Here is a 25,314-nt window from a genome sequence, read left to right as displayed (position 1 = left end):
GAAGAGGTCACACATAGTGATATAGAGAGGGGTCCACACATAGTGATATAGAGAGGGTCACATTGATAGTGATATAGAGAGGGGGTCACACACATAGTGATATAGAGAGGGGGGTATCAGTGACATAGTGATACATAGAGATATAGAGGGTCACACATAGTGATATAGAGAGGGGTCACACATAGTGATATAGAGAGGGGTCACACATAGTGATATAGAGAGGGGTCACACATAGTGATATAGAGAGGGGTCACACATAGTGATATAGAGGGGGTCACACATAGTGATATAGAGGGGTCACACATAGTGATATAGAGAGGGGTCACACATAGTGATATAGAGAGGGGTCACACATAGTGATATAGAGAGGTCACACATAGTGATATAGAGGGGGGTCACACATAGTGATATAGAGGGGGTCACACATAGTGATATAGAGGGGTCACACATAGTGATATAGAGAGGGTCACACATAGTGATATAGAGAGGGGTCACACATAGTGATATAGAGGGGTCACACATAGTGATATAGAGAGGGTCACACATAGTGATATAGAGAGGTCACACATAGTGATATAGAGAGGGTCACACATAGTGATATAGAGAGGGTCACACATAGTGATATAGAGAGGGTCACACATAGTGATATAGAGAGAGGTCACACATAGTGATATAGAGAGGGTCACACATAGTGATATAGAGAGAGGGTCACACATAGTGATATAGAGAGGGGTCACACATAGTGATATAGAGAGGGGTCACACATAGTGATATAGAGAGGGGTCACACATAGTGATATAGAGAGAGGTCACACATAGTGATATAGAGAGGGGTCACACATAGTGATATAGAGAGGGGGTCACACATAGTGATATAGAGAGGGGTCACACATAGTGATATAGAGAGGGGTCACACATAGTGATTATAGAGAGGGGTCCACACATAGTGATATAGAGAGGGGTCACACATAGTGATATAGAGAGGGGTCACACATAGTGATATAGAGAGGGTCACACATAGTGATATAGAGAGGGGGTCACACATAGTGATATAGAGGAGGGTCACACATAGTGATATAGAGAGGGGTCACACATAGTGATATAGAGAGGGGTCACACATAGTGATATAGAGAGGGGTCACACATAGTGATATAGAGAGGGTCACACATAGTGATATAGAGAGGGGGTCACACATAGTGATATAGAGAGGGGTCACACATAGTGATATAGAGAGGGGTCACACATAGTGATATAGAGAGAGGTCACACATAGTGATATAGAGAGGGGTCACACATAGTGATATAGAGAGGGGGTCACACATAGTGATATAGAGAGGGGTCACACATAGTGATATAGAGAGGGGTCACACATAGTGATATAGAGAGGGGTCACACATAGTGATATAGAGAGGGTCACACATAGTGATATAGAGAGGGGGTCACACATAGTGATATAGAGAGGGTCACACATAGTGATATAGAGAGGTCACACATAGTGATATAGAGAGGGGTCACACATAGTGATATAGAGGGGTCACACACAGTGATATAGAGAGGGGTCACACATAGTGATATAGAGAGGTCACACATAGTGATATAGAGAGGTCACACATAGTGATATAGAGAGGTCATAGTGATATAGAGAGGGGTCACACATAGTGATATAGAGAGAGGTCACACATAGTGATATAGAGAGGGGTCACACATAGTGATATAGAGAGAGGTCACACATAGTGATATAGAGAGGGGTCACACATAGTGATATAGAGAGGGGGGTCACACACAGTGATATAGAGAGGGGTCACACATAGTGATATAGAGAGGGGTCACACATAGTGATATAGAGAGATCACACATAGTGATATAGAGAGAGGTCACACATAGTGATATAGAGAGGGGTCACACATAGTGATATAGGGAGGTCACACATAGTGATATAGAGAGGGGTCACACATAGTGATATAGAGAGGGGGGTCACACACAGTGATATAGAGAGGGGTCACACATAGTGATATAGAGAGGGGTCACACATAGTGATATAGAGAGGGGTCACACATAGTGATATAGAGAGGTCACACATAGTGATATAGAGAGGTCACACATAGTGATATAGAGAGGTCACACATAGTGATATAGAGAGGGTCACACATAGTGATATAGAGAGGGTCACACATAGTGATATAGAGAGGTCACATAGTGATATAGAGAGGGGTCACACATAGTGATATAGAGAGAGGTCACACATAGTGATATAGAGAGGGGGTCACACATAGTGATATAGAGAGGGGTCACACATAGTGATATAGAGCGGGTCACACATAGTGATATAGAGAGGGGTCACACATAGTGATATAGAGAGGGGTCACACATAGTGATATAGAGAGGGTCACACATAGTGATATAGAGAGGGTCACACATAGTGATATAGAGAGGGGTCACACATAGTGATATAGAGAGGGTCACACATAGTGATATAGAGAGGGGTCACACATAGTGATATAGAGAGGGTCACACATAGTGATATAGAGAGGGTCACACATAGTGATATAGAGAGAGGTCACACATAGTGATATAGAGAGGGGTCACACATAGTGATATAGAGAGGGGGTCACACATAGTGATATAGAGAGGTCACACATAGTGATATAGAGAGGGGTCACACATAGTGATATAGAGAGAGGTCACACATAGTGATATAGAGAGAGGTCACACATAGTGATATAGAGAGGGGGGTCACACATAGTGATATAGAGAGGGGTCACACATAGTGATATAGAGAGGGGTCACACATAGTGATATAGAGAGGGGTCACACATAGTGATATAGAGAGGGGTCACACATAGTGATATAGAGAGGGGTCACACATAGTGATTAAGAGAGAGGGGTCACACATAGTGATATAGAGAGGGGTCACACATAGTGATATAGAGAGGGGTCACACATAGTGATATAGAGAGGTCACACATAGTGATATAGAGAGGTCACACATAGTGATATAGAGAGGTCACACATAGTGATATAGAGAGGGGTCACACATAGTGATATAGAGAGGGGTCACACATAGTGATATAGAGAGGGGTCACACATAGTGATATAGAGGGGTCACACATAGTGATATAGAGGGGTCACACATAGTGATATAGAGGGGTCACACATAGTGATATAGAGAGGTCACACATAGTGATATAGAGAGAGGTCACACATAGTGATATAGAGAGGGGGGTCACACATAGTGATATAGGGAGGTCACACATAGTGATATAGAGAGGGGTCACACATAGTGATATAGGGAGGTCACACATAGTGATATAGAGAGGGGTCACACATAGTGATATAGAGAGGTCACACATAGTGATATAGAGAGGGGGGTCACACACAGTGATATAGAGAGGGGTCACACATAGTGATATAGAGAGGGGTCACACATAGTGATATAGAGAGAGGTCACACATAGTGATATAGAGAGGGGTCACACATAGTGATATAGAGAGGTCATAGTGATATAGAGAGGGGTCACACATAGTGATATAGAGAGAGGTCACACATAGTGATATAGAGTGGGGTCACACATAGTGATATAGAGAGAGGTCACACATAGTGATATAGAGAGGGGTCACACATAGTGATATAGAGAGGGGTCACACATAGTGATATAGAGAGGTCATAGTGATATAGAGAGGGGTCACACATAGTGATATAGAGAGAGGTCACACATAGTGATATAGAGAGGGGTCACACATAGTGATATAGAGAGGGGTCACACATAGTGATATAGAGAGGGGTCACACATAGTGATATAGAGAGGTCATAGTGATATAGAGAGGGGTCACACATAGTGATATAGAGAGAGGTCACACATAGTGATATAGAGTGGGGTCACACATAGTGATATAGAGAGAGGTCACACATAGTGATATAGAGAGGTCACACATAGTGATATACAGGGGGTCACACATAGTGATATACAGGGGGTCACACATAGTGATATAGAGAGAGGTCACACATAGTGATATAGAGAGGGGTCACACATAGTGATATAGAGAGGTCACACATAGTGATATAGAGAGGGGTCACACATAGTGATATAGAGAGGTCACACATAGTGATATAGAGAGGTCACACATAGTGATATAGAGAGGGGTCACACATAGTGATATAGAGAGAGGTCACACATAGTGATATAGAGAGAGGTCACACATAGTGATATAGAGAGGGGGGTCACACATAGTGATATAGAGAGGGGTCACACATAGTGATATAGAGAGGGGTCACACATAGTGATATAGAGAGGGGTCACACATAGTGATATAGAGAGGGGTCACACATAGTGATATAGAGAGGGGTCACACATAGTGATATAGAGAGGGGTCACACATAGTGATTAAGAGAGAGGGGTCACACATAGTGATATAGAGAGGGGTCACACATAGTGATATAGAGAGGGGTCACACATAGTGATATAGAGAGGGTCACACATAGTGATATAGAGAGGTTACACATAGTGATATAGAGAGGTCACACATAGTGATATAGAGAGGGGTCACACATAGTGATATAGAGAGGGGTCACACATAGTGATATAGAGAGGGGTCACACATAGTGATATAGAGGGGTCACACATAGTGATATAGAGGGGTCACACATAGTGATATAGAGAGGGTCACACATAGTGATATAGAGAGAGGTCACACATAGTGATATAGAGAGAGGTCACACATAGTGATATAGAGAGAGGTCACACATAGTGATATAGAGAGGTCACACATAGTGATATAGAGAGGTCACACATAGTGATATAGAGAGGTCACACATAGTGATATAGAGAGGTCACACATAGTGATATAGAGAGGTCACACATAGTGATATAGAGAGTTCACACATAGTGATATAGAGAGTTCACACATAGTGATATAGAGAGGTCACACATAGTGATATAGAGAGAGGTCACACATAGTGATATAGAGAGAGGTCACACATAGTGATAGAGAGGGGTCACACATAGTGATATAGAGAGGGGTCACACATAGTGATATAGAGAGAGGTCACACATAGTGATATAGAGAGAGGTCACACATAGTGATATAGAGAGGTCACACATAGTGATATAGAGAGGGGTCACACATAGTGATATAGAGAGGGGTCACACATAGTGATATAGAGAGGTCACACATAGTGATATAGAGAGAGGTCACACATAGTGATATAGAGAGGTCACACATAGTGATATAGAGAGAGGGGTCACACATAGTGATATAGAGAGGGGGTCACACATAGTGATATAGAGAGGGGGGTCACACATAGTGATATAGAGAGGGGGGTCACACATAGTGATATAGAGAGGGGGGTCACACATAGTGATATAGAGAGGTCACACATAGTGATATAGAGAGGGTCACACATAGTGATATAGAGAGGGGTCACACATAGTGATATAGAGAGGGGTCACACATAGTGATATAGAGAGGGGTCACACATAGTGATATAGAGAGGTCACACATAGTGATATAGAGAGGGGTCACACATAGTGATATAGAGAGGTCACACATAGTGATATAGAGAGGGGTCACACATAGTGATATAGAGAGAGGTCACACATAGTGATATAGAGGGGTCACACATAGTGATATAGAGAGGGGTCACACATAGTGATATACAGAGGGGTCACACATAGTGATATAGAGAGGGGTCACACATAGTGATATAGAGAGGGGTCACACATAGTGATATAGAGAGAGGTCACACATAGTGATATAGAGAGGGGTCACACATAGTGATATAGAGAGGGGTCACACATAGTGATATAGAGAGGTCACACATAGTGATATAGAGAGGGGTCACACATAGTGATATAGAGGGGTCACACATAGTGATATAGAGAGGTCACACATAGTGATATAGAGGGGGGTCACACATAGTGATTATAGAGAGAGGTCACACATAGTGATATAGAGAGGGGTCACACATAGTGATATAGAGAGAGGTCACACATAGTGATATAGAGAGGTCACACATAGTGATATAGAGAGAGGTCACACATAGTGATATAGAGAGAGGGGTCACACATAGTGATATAGAGAGGTCACACATAGTGATATAGAGAGGGGTCACACATAGTGATATAGAGAGAGGTCACACATAGTGATATAGAGAGGTCACACATAGTGATATAGAGAGGGGTCACACATAGTGATATAGAGAGGTCACACATAGTGATATAGAGAGGGGTCACACATAGTGATATAGAGAGAGGTCACACATAGTGATATAGAGAGAGGTCACACATAGTGATATAGAGAGGTCACACATAGTGATATAGAGAGGTCACACATAGTGATATAGAGAGGGGTCACACATAGTGATATAGAGAGGGGTCACACATAGTGATATAGAGAGGTCACACATAGTGATATAGAGAGGTCACACATAGTGATATAGAGAGGGGGGTCACACATAGTGATATAGAGGGGTCACACATAGTGATATAGAGAGGGGTCACACATAGTGATATAGAGAGGGGTCACACATAGTGATATAGAGAGGGGTCACACATAGTGATATAGAGAGGGGTCACACATAGTGATATAGAGAGGTCACACATAGTGATATAGAGGGGTCACACAGTGATATAGAGAGGGGTCACACATAGTGATATAGAGAGGGGTCACACATAGTGATATAGAGAGGGGTCACACATAGTGATATAGAGAGGGGTCACACATAGTGATATAGAGAGGGGTCACACATAGTGATATAGAGGGGTCACACATAGTGATATAGAGGGGTCACACATAGTGATATAGAGAGAGGTCACACATAGTGATATAGAGGGGTCACACATAGTGATATAGAGAGGTCACACATAGTGATATAGAGAGAGGTCACACATAGTGATATACAGGGGGTCACACATAGTGATATAGAGGGGTCACACATAGTGATATAGAGAGATCACACATAGTGATATAGAGAGAGGTCACACATAGTGATATAGAGAGGTCACACATAGTGATATAGAGAGGGGTCACACATAGTGATATAGAGAGGTCACACATAGTGATATAGAGAGGGGTCACACATAGTGATATAGAGAGGGGTCACACATAGTGATATAGAGAGAGGGGTCACACATAGTGATAGAGAGGGGTCACACATAGTGATAGAGAGGGGTCACACATAGTGATATAGAGGGGTCACACATAGTGATATAGAGGGGTCACACATAGTGATATAGAGAGGGGGGTCACACATAGTGATATAGAGGGGTCACACATAGTGATATAGAGAGAGGTCACACATAGTGATATAGAGAGAGAGGTCACACATAGTGATATAGAGGGGTCACACATAGTGATATAGAGAGAGGTCACACATAGTGATATAGAGAGAGGTCACACATAGTGATATAGAGAGAGAGGTCACACATAGTGATATAGAGGGGTCACACATAGTGATATAGAGAGGGGTCACACATAGTGATATAGAGAGAGGTCACACATAGTGATATAGAGAGAGGTCACACATAGTGATATAGAGAGGTCACACATAGTGATATAGAGAGGGGTCACACATAGTGATATAGAGAGGTCACACATAGTGATATAGAGAGGGGTCACACATAGTGATATAGAGAGGGGTCACACATAGTGATATAGAGGGGTCACACATAGTGATATAGAGGGGGGGTCACACATAGTGATATAGAGAGGGGTCACACATAGTGATATAGAGAGGTCACACATAGTGATATAGAGGGGTCACACATAGTGATATAGAGAGGTCACACATAGTGATATAGAGAGGGGTCACACATAGTGATATAGAGAGGTCACACATAGTGATATAGAGAGGTCGCACATAGTGATATAGAGGGGTCACACATAGTGATAGAGGGGTCACACATAGTGATATAGAGAGGTCACACATAGTGATATAGAGAGGTCACACATAGTGATATAGAGAGGTCACACATAGTGATATAGAGAGGGGTCACACATAGTGATATAGAGAGGGGTCACACATAGTGATATAGAGAGGGGTCACACATAGTGATATAGAGAGGGGTCACACATAGTGATATAGAGAGGGGTCACACATAGTGATATAGAGAGGGGTCACACATAGTGATATAGAGAGGGGTCACACATAGTGATATAGAGAGGGGTCACACATAGTGATATAGAGAGGGGTCACACATAGTGATATAGAGAGGGGTCACACATAGTGATATAGAGAGGTCACACATAGTGATATAGAGAGAGGTCACACATAGTGATATACAGGGGGTCACACATAGTGATATAGAGAGAGGTCACACATAGTGATATAGAGAGGTCACACATAGTGATATAGAGAGGTCACACATAGTGATATAGAGGGGTCACACAGTGATATAGAGAGGGGTCACACATAGTGATATAGAGAGGGGTCACACATAGTGATATAGAGAGGGGTCACACATAGTGATATACAGGGGGTCACACATAGTGATATAGAGAGAGGTCACACATAGTGATATAGAGAGGGGTCACACATAGTGATATAGAGAGGGGTCACACATAGTGATATAGAGAGGGGTCACACATAGTGATATAGAGAGGGGTCACACATAGTGATATAGAGGGGTCACACATAGTGATATAGAGAGGTCACACATAGTAATATAGAGGGGTCACACATAGTGATATAGAGAGAGGTCACACATAGTGATATAGAGGGGTCACACATAGTGATATAGAGAGGTCACACATAGTGATATAGAGAGAGGTCACACATAGTGATATACAGGGGGTCACACATAGTGATATAGAGGGGTCACACATAGTGATATAGAGAGGTCACACATAGTGATATAGAGAGAGGTCACACATAGTGATATAGAGAGGTCACACATAGTGATATAGAGAGGGGTCACACATAGTGATATAGAGAGGTCACACATAGTGATATAGAGAGGGGTCACACATAGTGATATAGAGAGGGGTCACACATAGTGATATAGAGAGAGGGGTCACACAGAGTGATAGAGAGGGGTCACACATAGTGATATAGAGGGGTCACACATAGTGATATAGAGAGATCACACATAGTGATATAGAGAGATCACACATAGTGATATAGAGAGAGGTCACACATAGTGATATAGAGAGAGGGGTCACACATAGTGATAGAGAGGGGTCACACATAGTGATATAGAGGGGTCACACATAGTGATATAGAGAGGGGTCACACAGTGATATAGAGAGGGGTCACACATAGTGATATAGAGAGGTCACACATAGTGATATAGAGAGAGATCACACATAGTGATATAGAGAGAGGTCACACATAGTGATATACAGGGGGTCACACATAGTGATATAGAGAGGTCACATAGTGATATAGAGGGGTCACACATAGTGATATAGAGAGGGGTCACACATAGTGATATAGAGAGGTCACACATAGTGATATAGAGGGGTCACACATAGTGATATAGAGAGGGGTCACACATAGTGATATAGAGAGGGGTCACACACACACAGCTGCAGCCATAGAACACTGAAGAAAAACCCGGCACTGAGGACAGAGGTTACAGCTACACTCCTTATGTCTCCTCCTCCTCCTCTATATTACACAGGATATCTCCATATTACACTGCTGCTCATATACAGTCATCCAGCATCCAGGAAGAGACCAGCACAGATCTTCCCCCCCCACAATGGACTCTTCCAGCTCACAAACAACCTGCCAAATAGTCACCGACAACATCTCCCCGACCACCCTTATGTAACAGGGCCAGTGTCCTATTACTGATATATTCCCCGACCACCCTTATGTAACAGGGCCAGTGTCCTATTATTGATATATTCCCCGACCACCCTTATGTAATAGGGCCAGTGTCCTATTACTGATATATTCCCCGACCACCCTTATGTAATAGGGCCAGTGTCCTATTACTGATATATTCCCCGACCACCCTTATGTAATAGGGCCAGTGTCCTATTACTGATATATTCCCCGACCACCCTTATGTAATAGGGCCAGTGTCCTATTACTGATATATCCCCCGACCACCCTTATGTAATAGGGCCAGTGTCCTATTACTGATATATTCCCCGACCACCCTTATGTAATAGGGCCAGTGTCCTATTACTGATATATTCCCCGACCACCCTTATGTAATAGGGCCAGTGTCCTATTACTGATATATTCCCCGACCACCCTTATCTAATCGGGTCAGTGTCCTATTACTGATATATTCCCCGGCCAATTAAATGTCCAAAAGTGATCCAGTGAGACAATGCGACATGTTTGGACGTAAACGTCTTAATCATTGCATAGATACGTGGTGTGTATTAGTCACTTCCATGTATCGGCCCATGTATGTTGCTCATAATATATATTCATGAGCAAAACTTGTAAAATTCATATCAAAATTCAATTCTACATTTTCTAAAGATTTTTTAAAGCTGGAGTCGGAGTTGGTACATTTTTTTTCCGACTTCAACTCCGACTCCAGTCAAAACTAGCTCCAACTCCGACTCCACAGCCCTGAATATACGGTATATATCATGTAATATATGTGTAATATACGGTAGATATCATGTAATATACGATATATATCATGTAATATACGATATATATCATGTAATATATGGGTATTATACGGTAGATATCATGTAATATATGTGTAATATACGGTATATATCATGTAATATACAGCATATATCATGTAATATATGTGTAATATACGGTAGATATCATGTAATATACGGCATATATCATGTAATATGGGTATTATATGGTAGATATCATGTAATATATGTGTAATATACGGCATATATCATGTAATATATGTGTAATATACCGTATATATCATTCAATATATGTGTAATATACTGTAGATATCATGTAATATACGGTATATATCATGTACTATATGTGTAATATACGGTAGATATCATGTAATATATGGGTATTATACGGTAGATATCATGTAATATATGTGTAATATACGGTATATATCATGTAATATACAGCATATATCATGTAATATATGTGTAATATACGGTAGATATCATGTAATATACGGTAGATATCATGTAATATATGGGTATTATACGGTAGATATCATGTAATATATGTGTAATATACGGCATATATCATGTAATATATGTGTAATATACCGTATATATCATTCAATATATGTGTAATATACTGTAGATATCATGTAATATACGGTATATATCATGTAATATATGGGTATTATACGGTATATATCATGTACTATATGTGTAATATACGGTAGATATCATGTAATATATGGGTATTATACGGTAGATATCATGTAATATATGGTATATATCATGTATTATACATGTTCATGATTAAATTAATTTTTTCTTGCAGCTGAATTCCAGAGTCTGTGCAGCGGAGGGATCGGAATAACCATCGATGGAAGAGGTAATAACAAAGTGTACAAGCGGAAGCCTCCTACATAAAGTGTAAAGACGGAGTGCTGGTCAGACAGAGCCGCTCTCCATACAGTCACTTATAGACGTTACAGCAGGTTATCTCACCTGTATTGTTATACAAGCACCAGTATCATTGTGTGCTGGTGGTGGATGATGTTATACAGGCCCCAGTATCATTGTGTGCTGGTGGTGGTGGATGATGTTATACAGGCCCCAGTATCATTGTGTGGTGGAGCTGCCTCTATCACTTGGTGGAGCTGCCTGTATGACTTGGTGGAGCTGCCTGTATCTCTTGGTGGAGCTGCCTCTATCACTTGGTGGAGCTGCGTGTATTACTTGGTGGAGCTGCCTGTATCTCTTGGTGGAGCTGCCTGTATGACTTGGTGGAGCTGCCTGTATCTCTTGGTGGAGCTGCCTCTATCACTTGGTGGAGCTGCCTGTATCGCTTGGTGGAGCTGCCTGTATGACTTGGTGGAGCTGCCTGTATCACTTGGTGGATCTGCCTGTATCACTTGGTGGAGCTGCCTGTATCTCTTGGTGGAGCTGCCTGTATCTCTTGGTGGGGCTGCCTATATCTCAGCTCCACCAAGCGATAGAGGCAGCTCCACCAAGTCATACAGGCAGCTCCACCAAGTCATACAGGCAGCTCCACCAAGTCATACAGGCAGCTCCACCAAGTCATACAGGCAGCTCCACCAAGTCATACAGGCAGCTCCACCAAGTCATACAGGCAGCTCCACCAAGTCATACAGGCAGCTCCACCAAGTCATACAGGCAGCTCCACCAAGTCATACAGGCAGCTCCACCAAGTCATACAGGCAGCTCCACCAAGTCATACAGGCAGCTCCACCAAGTCATACAGGCAGCTCCACCAAGTCATACAGGCAGCTCCACCAAGTCATACAGGCAGCTCCACCATCACTTGGTGGAGCTGCCTGTATGACTTGGTGGAGCTTCTTCCCACTCTAATATCTGTTCTAACACTAATGTGCACTGTGCCAGATGAGGGATTGTGAATCCCTGCAGTTCCTGACACAACCACTGGTGGCAGCAGAGAGGACGGTTATTACTGCTCACCAAGGACAAAATCATTCAGAAAAAGAGTAATCCAGATGAATGAGTCTGATGGGGCATTAATAGCAAACCTTTATATACTGTGCGTTATCCCTGAGGCTATGCTCACACACTGCTGGAATAGAGTGGATGGCCGCCATTAAATGGCAAATAATTACCCGCATTTTAAAACAGTGGCCGTTATTTGCCAATAAATGACGGCCATCGACTCAATTTCAGCAGTGTGTGAGCATACCCTTTCTGTATTTTCAATCCCCTCCTGGTTTTGGTTGAAAAATACTGACCACGATACTGAGTGTGAGCGTAGCCGGATGCTGAGTGTGAGCGTAGCCGGATGCTGAGTGTGAGCGTAGCCGGATGCTGAGTGTGAGCGTAGCCGGATGCTGAGTGTGAGCGTAGCGCGGTGCTGAGTGTGAGCGTAGCGCGGTGCTGAGTGTGAGCGTAGCGCGGTGCTGAGTGTGAGCGTAGCGCGGTGCTGAGTGTGAGCGTAGCGCGGTGCTGAGTGTGAGCGTAGCGCGGTGCTGAGTGTGAGCGTAGCGCGGTGCTGAGTGTGAGCGTAGCGCGGTGCTGAGTGTGAGCGTAGCGCGGTGCTGAGTGTGAGCGTAGCGCGGTGCTGAGTGTGAGCGTAGCGGGGTGCTGAGTGTGAGCGTAGCCGGATGCTGAGTGTGAGCGTGGCAGCTGGAGGCCGTATACATATTATCTCTCCTGTAACTTGTAGATATAAATGAATGTGCTCTGGATCCCGACCTCTGTAACAATGGGCTGTGTGAGAACCTGCGCGGCGGCTTCCGGTGTATATGTAACAGCGGCTACGAAGCCCATTCATCTGGCAGGAATTGTATCGGTGAGTTCTGGAAGTTATTTCCTTATTTCTCTGCTAATTGTCGCTGCCTTCCTGAGCTGAGTGATATATATATATACACTGTATGATCCCAGACCCTATATACATATCCCAGACATATATATATTTCCCTTACGTCCTAAGCGGCAGCACATAATGGGGAAGATTCTATCTTCCTGCAATGATAGGACAGATGGTAACAAGCAATGAAGGCTTTAATGAGCCGCCTATAAGAGACCCCACAGACCCCGCCTCGTTGTGTTTTCTGTCCTTCTGTGGGACAGGTGGTCTGGGAGCAGGAGGGGGGACTGCAGATGCTTTTTTCCTTCCTTTTCTTGCCAGCGCCTTTCCCTCTGCATGGTCGTGCAGGGGGAGAGGGGTTAAGTATTCCTTTTTATTTTTTTATGATATAAATGTTTTATTTTATCCTTTTGACAGTGAATGAAGTGGTATACATCTGTGCTTTGCAGCACGGCAATTCTATCTACCTTTTGATCTGGGCTGTCTCCTGATGGCGGACACGGCGTATGCGAACACATGAGCCTGGCGTGTGTTGTCAGCACAGTGCGATGGACGCTGACGGAGTGACGTCATTACGCGTGTGCGGCCTATGACGCGGGGCGACGCAGCGTTGGCGTACGTTCTGCGTACATTTGGCGTACGTTCTGCATATGAACGGCGTAGGTTCTGCGTATGAACGGCGTACGTTTGGCGCATGCACCCCACGTGTGCTCACGTTCGGCATACGGCTAACCTTGGGGGGCCGATGTCCATTCCAAGAATGCATTGTGCACAATGGAATTTAAGCCAGACAGGCTGTTTGGTCCTGAACTGGACTCTCTAATGGAGGGTCCAGCTGATAAAAAAGGCAAGACCTTGCCATTGGCCTATAAAAGGAAAAGAAACTCCTTTCGATCTTGCCTGCATTGGACCCCCTGCTGAAGTAGAGGAAAAGGCTCTTACTCTTAGGGCCCTATTCCACCGGACGATTATCGTTTAGATTATCGTTAAATCGTTCGAATCTAAACAATAATCGTTCGGTTGAAATGCAGTTAACGATTAACGACCGAACGAGAAATCGTTGATTGCTTTATAAGACCTGGACCTATTTTTATCGTTGCTCGTTCGCAAAACATTCGCATTGAATAAGACATCGTTCGGTCGTTCGCAATAGATACAAACGCAATAGCGAATAAATAGGGAAGAAAAAAACGATCGCAATTACGATCGTAACGATTATCGTTCCATGGAAATGAGTGAATGTTTTCAGGTCTTTCGCAATAGCGGTTGTTTGAGATCGTTAACGATTATGCAAACGATAATCGTCCGGTGGAATAGGGCCCTTACTCACGAGGAGGTCGCAATTCCCAGAAGGCTTCATCTCAGCGCCAGAGAGGTCAAGGCAGAGGTTCGTCGAGTGCCAGAAAGTCTGCCTTCTAACGCCAGAGGCATCCCGGTGGGAGGTTCCCTAGTCCACTTCGTAAGCCACTGGGAAAGGTATGTGGAAGACCCTTGGGTCTTAACCAAATCTTATGATTTTTATCTTATAGAATGGCGCAGAACACCGGTCAACAGGTTCCGGCATACTCCCATTTTGTCGCCCGTAAGACAGCGTCCTCTGGAGAGTGCAGTCTTAGACTTCATTCGCATGAACGTGTTAGAGGACGTCCCTATCCAAGAAAGGGGTCAAAGCATCTATTCTCAGGTTTTTTTGGTCCCAAAACCCTCGGGAAAGTGGCGGATGATCATCGACTTGAGATTCCTCAACAGATTTATAGACCAAAGAAAGTTCAGAATGGAAACTATAAGATCAACCTTTCCCCTTATTTCCAGAGGAGACTTCTTGGCAACCCTGGACCTGAAGGACACCTACCTCCTTGTCCCCATTCACAGGAGCCACAGAAGGTACCTTCGTGTCAAGGTCTTTGTCCAGGGCGAGTGGCGACACCTGCAGTTAACAGCTCTTCCTTTCGGCATCACATGTGCCCCCTTCCTCTTTACAAAGATTGTTTCTGCCATCACTGCTTCCCTAAGGGAGGCAGGAGTTACCATCGTCCCGTACCTGGACGACTGGCTGTTGATTGCCGGTTCAAGAGAAAAACTCTTGAATGACATAGATTATACGATTATACACTAAGACGTATCCAGACTCTAGGATGGCTAGTAAATCAGGAGAAATCCCATCTGAAACCATCACAAGCAAAGGTTTTTCTGGGTTTCATCCTAGATACGTTCACCATGATGGTGTCTCTACCACCGGAGAGGCTTCAGAAATTGAAGCAGGAGTCTTAAAGCTCCAGCTCTGGTGTCTCTGCGCCATATGATGAAGGTTTTAGGTCTCATGACCTCCACAAGCGATGCCATTGAATAGGCAAAGTGGCACATGAGGCCCCTGCAACAAGAGGTCCTATTGGCTTGGGACAGGAAGATCGAGTCCTTAGATCAGAGGAGGATGATTTCCAGGGAGACAAGAGCCTCCCTGGCCTGGTGGCTTCCCCCTGTCAATGGCAGAAGCTTTGCACCGGTGTCTTGGATAGAAGTTACAACCGACGCTTCAGGCTCAGGTTGGGGCGCCCACATGATCGGCCAACTGGCAAAAGGGAAATGGTCACATCTCTAGACAGAGTCCTGTCATCCAACCTAAGAGAGAGATGATGGCCGTCCTTTAGCCCTGATTCACTTCGAACCCCAGATCCAGGGGCAATCTGTCAAGATAAGGTCAGACAACGCCACGGCCGTGGCATACATAAACGGCCAGGGGGGCACCAGGTCGCTTCCCCTCTTACTGGAAGCGGAGAAGATATTCTCATGGGCAGAGAGATGTCTGCTCAGAATATCGGCTGCTCATCTGAGAGGTTGTCTCAATGTCCTAGTGGACAGGCTGAGCTGGGACCTTCCCTTGTCAGGGGAATGGTCTTTGGATCCCGAGATTTTCCTCCAGATGACACAGTTAAGGGGCGTTCCATCAGTGGACCTTATGGCTACTGCCGAGAACGCGAAAGTACACCGGTTCTGCTCCCTGTACCAAGCAGACAAACCTTGGAGGCTGGAAGCCCTATCATTCAGGTGGACTTTCAGGCTGGGTTATGTGTTCCCACCAATCCCCATGATCCCCAAGATCTTGCAAAAGACAAGACAGGATCAGGCATCGGTGATAATAATAGCACCTTACTGGCCCAAGAGAGCCTGGTTCGCTCTCCTGATGACTATGTCCAGGGGGACCTTTTGGAGGCTCCCTGTGTTTCCCCACCTACTGTCTCAGGGCGACAGACTGCTTGAACCTAGATCAACTACATCTGACAGCATGGAAATTGACGGCTCCTTACTAAGGGGTAGAGGTCTCTCCGATGCAGTTGTTAACACGCTCCTACAATCCAGAGCTTCCTCTACTAATAGGACTTACCTGAGAGTCATGAGAGCTTTTGACGCCTGGTGTGCCAGAACGCAAGTGCCACCGTCCTCGCCATCTGTGGAACAGATTCTACAATTCCTCTAGGATGGTTTTGACAAGGGTTTAAGTCCAAACACTATGAAGGTTCATGTGTCTGCCCTGTCTGCTCTTCTAGTAAGAAGACTGTCTCAAGAGATCCTGATTCAGAGGTTCTTAAAAGCTACACAGCGCATCAGACCCATTGTCTCTAATCCAGCCCCCAAATGAGATCTGGGATTGTTCTTGGATCAAACCTCTTTTTGAGCCTCTCCCATCGGTGGACCTGAAATTCCTGTCTCTAACCTTATTTAATTTTTCCTACAGGATCGTGTGGTTCTGAGAACCCTACCGCCCTTCACCCCTAAAGTTCCTTCCTTCAATAATATAAATCAGCAGATCAAATTACCAGTTTTCCTGCCTAATCCCTCTAACGAGAATGAATTAAGGCTGCACTCTCTAGACGTAGGTAGAGCGTTAAGAATCTACTTGGACCGTACAGAAGATTTCAGAAGTTCTGAAAACCTTTTTGTATCCTTTGCCGGAAGGAACAGGGGTACCGGGGCATCAAGAGCAACCGTATCCCAATGGATAAGAGAGGCGATCACATTAGCATATGAGGAAGCAGATGTTCAAGTGCCTGAAGCCATCAAAGCCCACTCTACCAGGGCAATGTCCACATCTTGGGCAGAATGGAATTGTATTCCTATTGACCAAATTTGCAGGACCGCCTCCTGGGCATCATCTCACACCTTTGCCAGGCATTATAGACTGGACATTAGATCCTCGGGACATCAGTCCTTTGTGAGTGCTGTCTTGAGTACTGCTATGTGAATTTTGTTATGTCCCTCACTTTTTTGGGGATCTTGCTATATCCTCATTATGTGCTGCCGCTTAGGACGTAAGGGAAAGTGTAATTTTTACTCACGTAAATTCTCTTTCCTGTAGTCCGAAGCGGCAGCACAAGCAAACCCCCCAATAAAAGATTTATATTTTGCATCATACCTTGAGTCTGTCTTAGTAGTTATTTTGATAAATATATTTTAGATGTTTTTTTACACAAGTAGTTAGAACTACACAACAAGGCCGGGTCTGTAGGGTCTCTTATAGGCGGCTCATTAAAACCTTAATTGCTTGTTCCCATCCTATGGGAACTATGCTGTCCTATCATTGCAGGAAGATAGAATCTTCCCCATTATGTGCTGCCGCTTCGGACTACAGGAAAGAGAATTTACGTGACTAAAAATTACACTAATATATAATCTCTCTCACAGGCCCCAATATATATATATATATATATATATATATATATATACATATACCAGACCCCTATGTATCTCAGACCCCTATATACAGTAAATCCGAGACCCCTATATATTCCATACAGCTATATATCCCAGACCCCTTTATATATATGAACTGGAGAGAATGGAACGGCTGCACATCCCATCTATGGCTGATACTAATGCCGCCAGGCCTATATTAAAAATCAACACCAGAGTGTCTGTATATGAATTGATCAAGCCATATTGCCCCGTGTACCACCGCGCAGGTCCTCTGGTCCACATGGGTCCCTACGCTAACTCCACACCGTGTCGGTCAGCGACCGCCAACCCCGCAAAGCGTGCACGTGCAGGGAAGGGAGGCCATGGAACGGCCCTGCAACCCCAATGTCACAGGACCAGACCCAAAAAGCCCCACCAAAACCCAGCCAGCACCACCGGCGGGGAAGGCTGCCCCCAAACGACACAAGTATGGATATGGTATTACACTTACCATTGCTGCTCTCACAGAATGGGGAAGACATAGGGTCCAGACATGTGAGCACAGACATATCCTGCTAATTTTGGTCATGTGGGTCTTATAAAGGAGTGCTAGCTGTTCAGAGAGGGAGAATAGTGTTTTATATTTAGCCAAGCGGCACTAGTATCAGCCATAGGTGTGATGTGCAGCACTCTGTTTCTTCCCTGAGCCACATTTTGTTTCTCTCTTTTCTCCGTGTTTTGCACTCCTCCTGGTGAGACCCACATGACCGCAATTAGCAGGAGACACCTGAGTGCACATGGTTTTAATCCCTCCTGTTTTTTTCCCATTCTGTTTGCTGCAGCTATGGTGAGCGCAATACCTTATCCAGACTTGTGCTGCTTGGGGGCGACCTTCTCCGCCGGCGGTGCTGGCCGGGTTCTGGTGTGGTGGTTTTGGGTCTGGTCCTGTGGCATGGGGGTCGCAGGGCCGTCCCATGGCCCCCGTTCCCTGGCTGTGCACGCCTGCGGGGTTGGTGGCCACTGACTGGCACGGTGTGGACTTAGTGTAGGGACCCATGTGTATCAGATACCGGCACGAGGTACATGGGGCAGTATGGCTTGATCAATTCATACACAAAATTCTGATGTGTTTTATATTTAGCCAAGCGGCACTAGTATCAGCCATAGGTGTGATGTGCAGCACTCTGTTTCTTCCCTGAGCCACCCTTTATATATATATATATATCCCTAACCCATATGTATATCCCAGACCCCTATATATATCCCAGACCCCTATATATATATCCCAGACCCTACATATCCCAGACCCCTATATTTATCCAAGACCCCTATATAACCCATACACCTATATATCCCAGACCCCTGTATATATAAACCAGACCCCTATATATATCCCAGACCCCTATATATATCCCAGACCCATATATATATATATCTATATCCCAGGCCCCGTAGCAAACTTTTAATTGCCCCCCCCCCCTCAACCGACCACTACGCCGTCAACACACCCAGCTCTACACAGGGTCTGTACTACATATAAATTACAGTGCAAATATATTTAGTGACTCACAGGGGACGTCTTCTCTGATCGGAGTTCTTCCCTTTTCATCTTCTCCATCCGTCCTTGGCCGTTATGAGAACTTCTCTGAGCCACGAATCCACAGAATCTGCCAGACAGACATATTAGGCTCCTCACTCTGGCACCATCCTCATCTCTATACACACTGCACATCTGTATTGGCCCCTATAAGCCCTCTTTCAGTGGGTAGTCCTGACTCCTTATAGATAGTCCCTTGTTCAGTCCTCCACATAGATGGCCCTGTGTGCATCTACTATAGTAGAGAGCCCCTCTGTGTTTATAGTAGATGACAACCTCTGTGCATCCCCTATACCAGGGCTAGGGAACCTCGGCTCTCCAGCTGTTGCAAAACTACAACTCCCATCATGTGTAGACAGTCAAAGTTAAAGCTGTAGTTTTTAAACAGCTGGAGAGCCAAGGTTCCCTATCCCTGCCCTGTAGTATATGGCCCCCTCTGTGTAGTCCCCTTATAGATGACCCCTCTGTGTAGTCCACTATAGTAGATATCCCCCCCCCTCGGTGCATGCCCTGTTATATACACCACGCAGTGTAGTTACCCTTATAGATGCCTCCTCTGTGACGTCCTCCTTATAGATTGCCCCCTGTGTTGTTCCCTTAGATGGCCCCCAGTGATGGCACCCAGTGTTGTCCCTCCTCCATAGGCAGCGCCCAGTGTTGTTCCTCTTACAAATGGCCCCCAGTGTTGTCCCTCCCCCATAGGCAGCGCCCAGTGTTGTCCCTCCCCCATAGGCAGCGCCCAGTGTTGTCCCTTCCCCATAGGCAGCGCCCAGTGTTGTCCCTCCCCCATAGGCAGCGCCCAGTGTTGTCCCTCCCCCATAGGCAGCGCCCAGTGTTGTCCCTCCCCCATAGGCAGCGCCCAGTGTTGTCCCTCCCCCATAGGCAGCGCCCAGTGTTGTCCCTCCCCCATAGGCAGCGCCCAGTGTTGTCCCTCCCCCATAGGCAGCGCCCAGTGTTGTCCCTCCCCCATAGGCAGCGCCCAGTGTTGTCCCACCCCTATAGGCAGCGCCCAGTGTTGTTCCTCTTACAAATGGCCCCCAGTGTTGTCCCTTCCCCATAGGCAGCGCCCAGTGTTGTGCCTTCCCTATAGGCAGCACCCAGTGTTGTCCCTTCCCCATAGGCAGCGCCCAGTGTTGTCCCTCCCCATAGGCAGCGCCCAGTGTTGTCCCTCCCACATAGGCAGCGCCCATTGTTGTCCCTCCCCCATAGGCAGCGCCCAGTGTTGTCCCTCCCCCATAGGCAGCGCTCAGTGTTGTCCCTCCCCCATAGGCAGCGCCCAGTGTTGTCCCTCCCACATAGGCAGCGCCCAGTGTTGTCCCTCCACCATAGGCAGCGCCCAGTGTTGTCCCTCCACCATAGGCAGCGCCCATTGTTGTTCCTTACCCCATAGGCAGGGCTCAGTGTTGTCCCTCCCCCATAGGCAGCGCCCAGTGTTGTTCCTCCCCCATAGGCAGCGCTCAGTGTTGTCCCTCCCCCATAGGCAGCGCCCAGTGTTGTTCCTCCCCCATAGGCAGCGCCCAGTGTTGTTCCTCCCCCATAGGCAGCGCCCAGTGTTGTCTCTCCCCAATAGGCAGCGCCCACTGTTGTCCCTCCCCCATAGGCTGTGCCCACTGTTGTCCCTCCCCCATAGGCTGTGCCCACTGTTGTCCCTCCCCCATAGGCAGTGCCCACTGTTGTCCCTCCCCCATAGGCAGTGCCCACTGTTGTATCTCCCCCATAGGCAGCCCCCACTGTTGTCCCTCCCCCATAGGCAGCCCCCACTGTTGTCCCTCCCCCATAGGCAGCCCCCAGTGCTGTGCCTCCCCCATATATATAGCCCCCAGTGCTGTGCCTCCCCCATATATATACAGCCCCCAGTGCTGTGCCTCCCCCATATATATATATATAGCCCCCAGTGCTGTGCCTCCCCCATATATATACAGCCCCCAGTGCTGTGCCTCCACCATATATATACAGCCCCCAGTATTGTGCATCCCACATATATATATATATATATACAGCCCCCAGTATTGTGCATCCCACATATATATATATATATATACAGCCCCCAGTGCTGTGCCTCCACCATATATATACAGCCCCCAGTGCTGTGCCTCCCCCATATATATACAGCCCCCAGTGCTGTGCCTCCCCCATATATATACAGCCCCCAGTGCTGTGCCTCCACCATATATATACAGCCCCCAGTGCTGTGCCTCCCCCATATATATACAGCCCCCAGTGCTGTGCCTCCACCATATATATACAGCCCCCAGTATTGTGCATCCCACATATATATACAGCCCCCAGTGCTGTGCCTCCCCCATATATATATATAGCCCCCAGTGCTGTGCCTCCACCATATATATACAGCCCCCAGAATTGTGCATCCCACATATATATACAGCCCCCAGTGCTGTGCCTCCCCCATATATATATATAGCCCCCAGTGCTGTGCCTCCACCATATATATACAGCCCCCAGTATTGTGCATCCCACATATATATACAGCCCCCAGTGCTGTGCCTCCACCATATATATACAGCCCCCAGTGCTGTGCCTCCCCCATATATATACAGCCCCCAGTGTTCCCCTCTGATAATAAAAAACTCACAAGCCACCTAACCACACGATCCCCCGTCGGTCGCAGGTCTCTTCTCCTCTCTTTATGCGCACCCAACAGATCAGCAGCTTCCAGGCGAAGTCCCGGGCAGCGCCACCACTGAGCCCAGTGTGCGCCGCGGCGGCTGGGACTTCCGGTACAGGGTGCGCGTCACTTCCTGTACCGGAAGTCCCAGCCGCAGCGCACACTGGGCTCAGTGGTGGCGCTGCCCGGGACTTCGCCTGGAAGCTGCTGATCTGTCGGGGTCGGGGGCAACACTCTTGTGATTGCAAGCAAAACGCTGCTTGCTGTCACGAGTGATTGACAGGGCGGAAAGCCTATGGCATCTTGTGCTGTCAGTCAGAACACCGAACACCCGCCGCCGGGCGTTGTAGGCAGTAAGCTCCGGGGCCACGGGCCCCCCGATGCTACAGCGGTAGTTCCACCCCTGTGTATGTATGTATGTGTGTGTATATATATATATATATATATATATATATATATATACACACACACATATCCCAGACCTCAATATATATTATTTATATATATATATATATATATATATATATATATATATACGCACACACACGTATCCCAGACCCCTATGGTGTGAATGTTCCCTGTATTTACAGAATAGGAGGGGTACATCCCTGGTGCATCCTATGTGCCGTCTTGGCGTTCCCTTTACCTGCCGGCCGTTCTTTCTTCTGCAGACATAGATGAATGCCTGGTGAACAGACTGCTGTGTGACAATGGGCTCTGCCGCAATACTCCGGGAAGTTACACCTGCTCCTGTCCTCAGGGATACCTCTTCAGATCGGACACCGATACCTGTGAGGGTAAGTACAGTATATACCATACACAATTCTGGCCGTGTAGTCTCTGGACGTTGTTCTGCTTTTGGTTTACAAGTATTGAAGCATTTTCTTATTTATTACAACCTCTCCCGCTATTAGAATAAGTGATAAGAACTTCAGGTAATATATACACATTGGCCCTCGTCCCCTCGTGTCCTGCGGGCCCTCGCCCCCCCCCCCCGTGTCCTGCGGGCCCTCGCCCCCTCGTGTCCTGCGGGCCCTCGCCCCCCCGTGTCCTGCGGGCCCTCGCCCCCCCGTGTCCTGCGGGCCCTCGCCCCCCCGTGTCCTGCGGGCCCTCGCCCCCCCCCCCCCCCCCGTGTCCTGCGGGCCCTCGCCCCCTCGTGTCCTGCGGGCCCTCGCCCCCTCGTGTCCTGCGGGCCCTCGCCCCCTCGTGTCCTGCGGGCCCTCGCCCCCTCGTGTCCTGCGGGCCCTCGCCCCCTCGTGTCCTGCGGGCCCTCGCCCCCTCGCGTCCTGCGGGCCCTTGCCCCCCCCCCCCCGTGTCCTGCGGGCCCTCGCCCCCCCCCCCCCCGTGTCCTGCGGGCCCTCGCCCCCTCGTGTCCTGCGGGCCCTCGCCCCCTCGCGTCCTGCGGGCCCTTGCCCCCCCCCCCCCGTGTCCTGCGGGCCCTCGCCCCCCCCCCCCCGTGTCCTGCGGGCCCTCGCCCCCTCGTGTCCTGCGGGCCCTCGCCCCCTCGTGTCCTGCGGGCCCTCGCCCCCTCGTGTCCTGCGGGCCCTCGCCCCCTCGTGTCCTGCGGGCCCTCGCCCCCTCGTGTCCTGCGCTCAGTTCGATCTTTGCTTCATCCTAAAGGGTCAGCGACATAATAAGGGCCCATAGCAATTACAGAGCCAGTAAGAAGAGCCCCAGTCATCCCCGGGGCGGACAGCTTGCCGCTTACTGGAAACGTTTCCCAGGACGATGGGCTGAGATGATGGAATCCCGTACTTGCTGCCAGAGACATTATTACACGTTACAGTCGTCTTACCACGTTATCATCTCGGAGCTCTACGCAATTGTTATGTCTCAGAAAATCTTATAACAGCGAGACGACGTCTATTGCCATTTGTATTTATTGGTTCTCTGCTTCGGTGTCTTACATTATCCCCGTCCAACCACAAGTTTCTTCTATGTTTTCCAGACGTAAATGAATGTGAGCGCAGCCCGTGTGTTAGTGGGGCATGTCGGAATATTCTCGGCTCCTTTCACTGCGAGTGTTCTCCTGGAAGTAAGCTGGACCCCACCGGCCTCATATGTATAGGTGAGTACTCCCCATACACCTCTATTATAGGTGAGTACTCCCCTTACTCCTATTATAGGTGAGTACTGCCCATACTCCTCTATTATAGGTGAGTACTGCCCATACTCCTCTATTATAGGTGAGTACTCCCCATACGCCTCTATTATAGGTGAGTACTTCCCATACACCTCTATTATAGGTGAGTACTGCCCATACTCCTCTATTATAGGTGAGTACTGCCCATACTCCTCTATTATAGGTGAGTACTCCCCATACGCCTCTATTATAGGTGAGTACTCCCCATACGCCTCTATTATAGGTGAGTACTCCCCATACGCCTCTATTATAGGTGAGTACTGCCCATACTCCGCTATTATAGGTGAGTACTGCCCATACTCCTCTATTATAGGTGAGTACTCCCCATACTCTATTATAGGTGAGTACTCCCCATACGCCTCTATTATAGGTGAGTACTCCCCTTACTCCTCTATTATAGGTGAGTACTGCCCATACTCCTCTATTATAGGTGAGTACTGCCCATACTCCTCTATTATAGGTGAGTACTCCCCATACTCCTCTATTATAGGTGAGTACTCCCCTTACTCCTCTATTATAGGTGGGCATTCCCCATACGCCTCTATTATAGGTGAGTACTCCCCATACGCCTCTATTATACGGGGGGATTCCCCATACTCCTCTATTATACGGGGGGATTCCCCATACTCCTCTATTACATAGTTACATAGGTAATACGGTTAAAAAAAGACACATGTCCATCAAGTTCAACCAAGGAGGGGATGGATACAGGGAAGGGGGAGGGGTGATGGGTTCTATACATACAGGGAAGGGGGAGGGGTGATGGGTTCTATACATACAGGGAAGGGGGAGGGGTGATGGGTTCTATACATACAGCGAAGGGGGAGGGGTGATAGGCTCTATACATACAGGGAAGGGGGAGGGGTGATAGGTTCTATACATACAGGGAA

General features: G+C 47.0%; 1 protein-coding gene across 1 annotated transcript in view; it reads left to right on the top strand.

The window, feature by feature from the left end:
* LOC138785109 (fibrillin-2-like) overlaps window positions 1-25,314 on the top strand; it is a 364,563-nt gene that overhangs the window by 112,280 nt on the left and 226,969 nt on the right. The window contains exons 14-17 of the mRNA XM_069960684.1: window positions 11,387-11,440; window positions 13,244-13,369; window positions 22,953-23,078; window positions 24,230-24,349. Of these exons, the coding sequence (XP_069816785.1) occupies window positions 11,387-11,440; window positions 13,244-13,369; window positions 22,953-23,078; window positions 24,230-24,349 (426 nt within the window). The remainder of the gene's footprint in view (window positions 1-11,386; window positions 11,441-13,243; window positions 13,370-22,952; window positions 23,079-24,229; window positions 24,350-25,314) is intronic.

Source organism: Dendropsophus ebraccatus, chromosome 3, assembly GCF_027789765.1.
Source record: "Dendropsophus ebraccatus isolate aDenEbr1 chromosome 3, aDenEbr1.pat, whole genome shotgun sequence".
Taxonomy (NCBI): Eukaryota; Metazoa; Chordata; class Amphibia; order Anura; family Hylidae; genus Dendropsophus; species Dendropsophus ebraccatus.
This window is presented reverse-complemented; position numbering and strand designations above follow the sequence as displayed.